At 44.5% G+C, this 7,148-nt stretch overlaps 1 protein-coding gene across 1 annotated transcript in view; it reads right to left on the reverse strand.

The window, feature by feature from the left end:
• LANCL3 (LanC like family member 3) overlaps nucleotides 1–5,006 on the reverse strand; it is a 103,195-nt gene extending 98,189 nt beyond the window's left edge. The window contains exon 1 of the mRNA XM_090265062.1: nucleotides 4,434–5,006. Coding sequence (XP_090121188.1) covers nucleotides 4,434–5,006 — 573 coding nt within the window. The remainder of the gene's footprint in view (nucleotides 1–4,433) is intronic.
• Nucleotides 5,007–7,148: the final 2,142 nt, after the last annotated feature.

Raw genomic sequence — 7,148 nt, forward strand, 5'->3', positions numbered from 1 at the left:
TTTTTTAAGTAGCACCGTAGGCTTCACCACATTTACAAAGTAGTTCTTGGCATAAAAGGCATTTAGACTCCCAGTAACCAGTCCTCCTTGTGACCATTCTTAATACTATTCAATCCACTTTCCATGTGGAAAAGGAGGCGCTTTTTGAAAGGTAAATAAAATGAAGACATCCCCCTGTTTAAACCTGAAACAAATGCAAACTCCTAACTGTGACTGACCTGGCACTGCATGATCCTATTTTACCCTGCTCAGGGCTCCTTCCTGGTCCTGAACTCCTCTATCTACCTACCCTCCCTTACTTGCTCCAACCATGCTTGCCACCTTTCATTTCTTTGAAATCTCCAAGCAGTTTCCCACCTCAAGGACTGTCCTTCCTATCTCCTCTGCCTGGAATGATTGCTCTTGAAGCAGCCACTTCATTCTCATGCTTCTGTGATGAGCCAGGAAATCACCCCCACAAAGAAGCAGTCCTCACTGGCCCATGCCAAGCACCCTCCCCTCTCCTGCCCTGCCCCCAGTTAGTTCCTGTTTACTTCCTTCAGAGCACTTAAAACAACGTAATTATATTGATTTTTGTTCACTACTAAATCTTGGCATCTAGCAAGGTGCCTGGCACACGTAAATACCTGACATTCACTGAATGAATGAATAAATGGCAGAATTAAGTCAGGAAATTGAGGCTCGAAGATGTTAAATTATTTGTCCAGGGTCACCCAGTGGCAACGTTATTATTTTAACTGTGTCCTTTGGCCTAATCCCTTCTCTATTTTTTCTAACTTCCTTTTCCCTGCCACATTTCAGCCAATTTGTGGAAAGCAGAATAGACCCAGTACAAGTCTTTATGGTGTGATTTTTTGGGACTTTAGTGCCTGTTGCTCAAGGATATTTGACTAACCCTTAAAGCTACTTCCCTTGAGTATTTCCAGGAAGGAATATACACCTGGATATGGTGATTCTTTCTGTTTCTGTTTCTCTCTACATACACACACACATTTTTTTCATTTCAGAATCTTAAACCCTAAATACAAACAATAAAATCAAATGCAAGGAATAAAATTCAGAGAAAGATGAACTAAGGAACAAAAATATTAGATAAACTTGAGGTAAATGCTAGTATACAGAAGTACCTGTGATAAGGGACTGTACACAAGCCAATGTGGACCACAATTTTGACCCTGTTTCTTAAGAGCCAACATAAAGTAAAACAAACAAACAAACAAACAAACACTATCAGTTATATGACACATTCTGATGATTTAAAAATTCAATCAATTTCCAAGAGGAACACAACTATTCCTGTTTCTAAATCCTGAGAGAAATTCCTCTTGTGGGTCCTCAAAACGAAAGCATGTAAGACAAAGTAATCAGTATTCTAAGCTACAACCTTATATAAATATATCAAGCTTCATAGAATGGTGTCTTAGAGCATCCCTTAACAGACGTGGCTGATATAATGCCAAAACGCATGTAGCAGTGTATTGTCTTGCTATTCAAAGCATGGTCCCTGACCAGTAGTAGCATCAGCATCACCTGGAACTTGTTAGAAATGCAGGATCTCAGGCCCACTCTCACGCTTGCTGAAACAGAATTGGCATTTTATTGACATCTGCAGGTGATTCCTATGAACATTAAAGTTGAACAGGCACTGGTCTAATGATTAGGCTTGATCTGAAGCAAAATTTGTAAGATATTAGTATTTATTTATTCATTCAACAAATATTTACTGAGACCTTGGTTGTAGGAAAGGGTTTTTTTTTAAACATGACACCAAAAGCACCACCAAAAAGGAAAATATTGATAAATGAGACAGCATTGAAACTGAATTATAAAGCAAGGCATAGAGTAGGCACTATTTGCAACACCAAATAAAGGAAAGTTGAGAACCTAAATTATGTACCCGACACTGTTTTAATGCTGGGAATACAAGGAATGAAACAGAAACTCTACTCTTATGGAGCTTACATTTTAGTTGGAGAAGTCATAAATCAACAAAATAAGTAAAATGAAGCAAGAAAGGGGCATAAGTCAGGGAATGGGGTTGCAGTTTTAAACAGGGTGGACAGGGAAGGCCTCATTAAGGAGGTAATGACCTGTACAAGGTCAGGGAGCTAGCTATAAAAATAGCTAAGAAAAGAGTCTTCCAAGCAGAAGGAACAACCTGAGACAGTAAATGTCTGAAACAGCAAGGCCAGTGTGGTTGAGGCAAAGTGAGCAAGAAATAGAGTTGATATGCAGGGGGCCAGGTCATGTGCGGCCTTTTTGGCCATTTTAAGTGTCTTAGCTCTGTGAATGAGATGAGAAGCCACTAGAGAAAAGGTAATAGGGAGCCATTACAGGATGTTGAGCAGAGAAATAACATAATGAAAAGTGTTTTGTAAGAAATGCCTTTGAGAGAATCCAGCTCAGAGTATAGTGCACTAATCCCAGTAAATGGTAATTCATTCAACTATCAAGATATGTCAAGTAATATAGCGAGGATCCAGACCTGGGTGATAATGGAGAGAACTACCAGAGGAAAATTACTCTAAATGACATTGAAATGAAAGAAATTCAGGACATAATGAGATTATTTATAGAGAATTGACAGAAGTTCAATTTAATCAAGGTTTATGGATCATCTACTGAGGGCAAAGTCATATTTTGGCTAGCACATAAGGGTGGAGATGGTGCATAAGACCTTTAGTTTTCCTTCAAAGGGCTTCAAGCCTGGCATACTTAGCCCCTGACTTTCCCTCCCTTTCAAGCCTGAACTTCAAGGATTGCTCCAACTGTGTCTGACACAGATTAGCTGATTTGCTCAGGTGAATAGCTATTTCTTTACCCTCAGAGCTGGTCTACCTCCTAGGAGCAAGGGCCTAAGCACCTCAACGTAATTAGTATAAAAAGACAGACCTGGTTTGGCAGCAGGGCAGAAAACAGGTCCTAATAAATGCCTTGTGTATCAGCCTTGCAGACTATTCCTGGGACCCTAGTTTGGGGTAATGGAGTCCTTCTGGCCAGTTTCCACCTGTATGACCTGATGGATTTCCCACTCTGCCATTCCATTCTAGAGAAAAGGCCCCGGAGCACTGAAAGGGAAAGAAGCTAAGTTTAAGGAAAACAACTGGGAAAAAAAGATCTTGAAAATTGTCTATGGCTAGAAAGCAAGGTCTGAGGAGCATATGCAAATGTGATGTAAATGGTATGTAAATAGTCTGTGGCCTTCTAAAAGGTTTTCTACAACTGGAAGGGCCCTTCAGACACTGCTAGCAGATAACAGTGACTCAGAGGCAGAGTGACTATTTCAAGACAACTTTGTCACACAGATCTTTCCTGCCCTGCTAGCACAGTACAGTCTTTAGTAATCTTTTCTCTCACTTGAATCAACCTCACCTTCTATAAATAAAAAAATATCAACTTTGCCTCTATAAAGGTTATCTACATTAATTGCACGTTTAAAATACTCAGTGTACCTTTAATTTTTCTTCAAAGACCTCTCTCACCAAATAAAGGTTCCAAGGGTTATGAATGAAAAAGCTTCTTAGTTCTAGTTACTATGATCCTTAGGAGAATTTTTTCCTACTCCACAGGAACTAACATATTCTCTTCTAATATCCACACAGTGTATTCAAAATTAACCCAGGAAAAAAAAAAAAAAAAAAAAACAGAAAAACACCTATTTATGGTTGCGAAATCCAGTTCACGTCAAGGAGCCACTGGAAAGCTATTCATTAAGAAAATCTGCCCGGTCAAGTATGCTGTCTTTTTGACAATCCTAACTAGGCATTTTAAAATAAAATATGCACATTTGATTACAACGGGATACAATTCTTTCTACATTTATGTTTTTAAAAGAGGATACCCCCAACAGATATGAATTTTGTAAGAGCTATGAGATGAAGTGAATAGTAAGCACATCAGACCTACAGCTGGACAATTATTCTAGGTTACAGACCCGGGAGTCACAGAAGCAATTGACCTCCACGTTAGCGATGGAAACAATGATGGCATAATCAGCCCCCCAAACTCCATCACTTTTCTAGTACTCTAACATTCGAGGCTACTTCAGCTTTTGACAAGAGGTTCACAGGAAGGGAAATCCCTTTCTTTTTCGAGGTTTTTAAAATTTCACTTCAAAGGGCCTCCAGAAAGCTACTGGGTGAAGAGGCATCTGGGTAGATGCCACGTTCAGCGGAAAACCCGGACAGCGCAAAGACGCGGAATCCCAACAAATGAGAGAGTGAAAGTCGGGCGGGGACGGGGACGGGGCCGACGAGACAGACAAAAGCAGGAGATAAACCTCAAAAGAGTGAAGAAATGTTAGCGCTAAGAATAACAAAGAGATGGAGAATGGCCAGGGGCAGTGCTCCTGGAGCTTATAGTCCCAGAAAGGGCGACGGGCCAGGGCCGGGTAGGCAGCGAACGCCCCCGCGGCTGCCGGAGCTACCTCTTACCTCCTGGGCGAGTTTCTGCTTAAGCACCAGCGCGGCACACAGGTAGCCCGCGCGGCCCACGAACAGCTCGTCGGAGCCGCACTCCAGGAAGGAGACGGGCGCGCAGACGGCGCACAGTGCCCGGAACTTGCCCAGCGGTTGCACGTAGTCAGACCGGCCCAGCGCGTGGTACACTAGGGTGGCCACGGCGTACACGCCCGCGCCCCCGAGCAAGAAGGCTGCCCGGGTATCGGCGTCAGGCTCGCCCCACTCCTCAGCGCGGGCGCACGCGTCTATTAGGCGCTTGGCAGAGCGCAGGTAGCGCTCCCGGGCCGCGGCAAAGAGAGGGCTCTGAGAGACGTGGTAAAGCATATAGGCCACCCCGGCGACGCCGCCGTACAGCCCCCCTTGGCAGCTGCTGGCCGCGTCTGCTGCCCCCCGGGCCTCAGCACCGCCCCCGAGCGGGGGCAGCTCCTTGAGGATGCGCTCGATGGTGGCGGTGACCAACGGTGCCACCGCCTCCTCGCACTGGCCGGCTAGCAGGCTGCCCTGGTAGTCATCGAAGCGGTTGGCGAAGCAGCGCTTGGTGTCCATGCTGCTGCCTGTGCCCCCCAACGCCGAGCCGGGGTCCACTTGAGGGCGCGTCTTGCAGCCCCGCACACCACCTCTCGCTTTCTGCAGAGCTTGGATGAAGGTAGATTCGGCAGGGATTAAGCAAAGAGGCTGAGACGGGAGGTGACAAGAGGAGGCGGGCGCGAGGAAGAAGCACGGAGCGGACTGCCAAGTGGGCCACACAGCTGCCGCGAGGCTACCGAGTGGCCAGGACTAGCGCGGGGAATGTGCTTTGTCTGCCCCCCTCCCAGAGGCCGCGCCCTCGCCGAACCGCCCCCTCCTGCGCCGCCGCAGCTCGGCCGCCTCTCCAAGGGGCCGAGGTGATCTCCAGCAGGACCCACGCGGAGCCCGCGCCACTCCTCCTGCTCCTCCCCCAGCTCCTCCCCTTCTGGCGGAATGCCAAGAAAGCGCGGGACACTGATTCCGAACGCTGAGGTCGGGAGGAAGCACACCTGGCGGTGGAGGTGAAGACCTCAAGTACCTTGTCTGCTTATCAGTGTGGTCCTGGAGTCCTCAGATCAGCCATCGTCTGAGAGTATGTTAACACTGCAGCATCTCAGACTTCGCTCCAGTCTTATTGAATCCAAATTAGCATATTAGCAAGCTGCCAAAGTGATTCGCATGAATATTAAGTGATTGAGAGGTCACTGAACTAGAGTACTAGGGAAAAACTGAGCGCCTTCCTGTAACTTGTTTTTCATCTTGGTCACTTTGGAGTTCTCATTCTGAGTATTTCAATCCCAAAGGCTGAGAGGTTTGAGCACTTCACATTTCATGCATTAAAACGGTTAAAGGCCCCATGCGGAAACTTTTTCTTGACCTTGGTTGTCAAGATATTTTTCTTGGAGTATACAGAAGTAAAAATTCAAATAACCACGCCAAGTTAAATTAAGAAAGTGAGAGGGAGTGTTCTTTCTCCTATTCTAGAGACCCCTCCCCCAAGTATACATAATAAGAGTTCGATAAATATCTGAGGTCATTAACTATCATATAAGGTTAATAAATGGTAAATGCTGCATGAGAATTTTAAGTAGGTGTTTTTACCCTTTTCTACCTGTCCTGAGTTACTGTTTTGCCTCCCTCTCTTTCTTCCTTCCCATGTTTCTTCTCTTCTGCTTTATTTCTGAAGACATTATTGAGTATCTCATGTGAGTCCTGGGTTCTGGAAATAGTCCAAAAATACATGGCCCTAGAACTCTCAGAGCTTACATTTCAGTGGGAAAGGCAGAAAGTGAACAATTACACAATGAGCGATCTTTGTTTTGCACTGCTGTTTTAAAATAATTCTTCCTTTTCCTGCCCTGACTGATGTGGCTCAGTTGGTTGGTCAATGTCCAGCAATGCGAAAGGTAGGATTCCCAGTCAGGGCACATCCTTGGGTTGCGGGTTCAGTCCCCCATCCGAACATGTGTGAGGGGCAACCTATTGATGTTTCCCTCCCTCTCTCTCTTCCTTCCCCTCTCTCTAAAACATAAATAAATAAATAGTGTTAAAATAAAATAAAATAATGTGTCCTTTCCCAAACTGTCAACCAGCAAAGGCCAGAGGTCACCTCTCCTAGAGTATTTGCATTTTCGTAGGGACTGTGCAAGACACAAAAGAAGAAATGACTCATGGTAAAGTTTCTAACACTTTGTGGGGAGAGCAACTACTCCAAGCAAGACTTACTTGAAAGGCCAGTTTTGTTTGGAGGCATTTTGTTTTCCTCAAAAGTATTAATTGTCACAATGATTTGGAAGCAGAAATTAAAGAGCCTGTCCCTTCGTCCTTGTTTGATGCATTTTGGAAAATGAGCTCTTTTAGCCAAGATTACTGTCAGAACTGACATCCACATTGTGGATAGTATGGCCTCCATCCTGCTATAACACTGCCCAAATAGGTTTATTTTTAATTATAATATTAAGCAAAGTCCACTTTTAGGTAGAAAACTTGATGTCATTTACTTAATTCTCAAGCAGTATTATTTATTTTAATGCCATGACTCCTCTAGAACACACTCTCTATGAGGGTCAGGATTTTTGTTACATTTATTTACTGATAGCACCAAGAGCCTAAAATAGTCCCCAGCACATGAAGCAGGCATTCACTAAAAGTTTATAGAATGATGAATGGAGTGCCATAAGA

The sequence above is a fragment of the Furipterus horrens genome, unplaced genomic scaffold (assembly GCF_987537825.1).
Source record: "Furipterus horrens unplaced genomic scaffold, mFurHor1.1.pri manual_scaffold_17, whole genome shotgun sequence".
Classification (NCBI taxonomy): Eukaryota; Metazoa; Chordata; class Mammalia; order Chiroptera; family Furipteridae; genus Furipterus; species Furipterus horrens.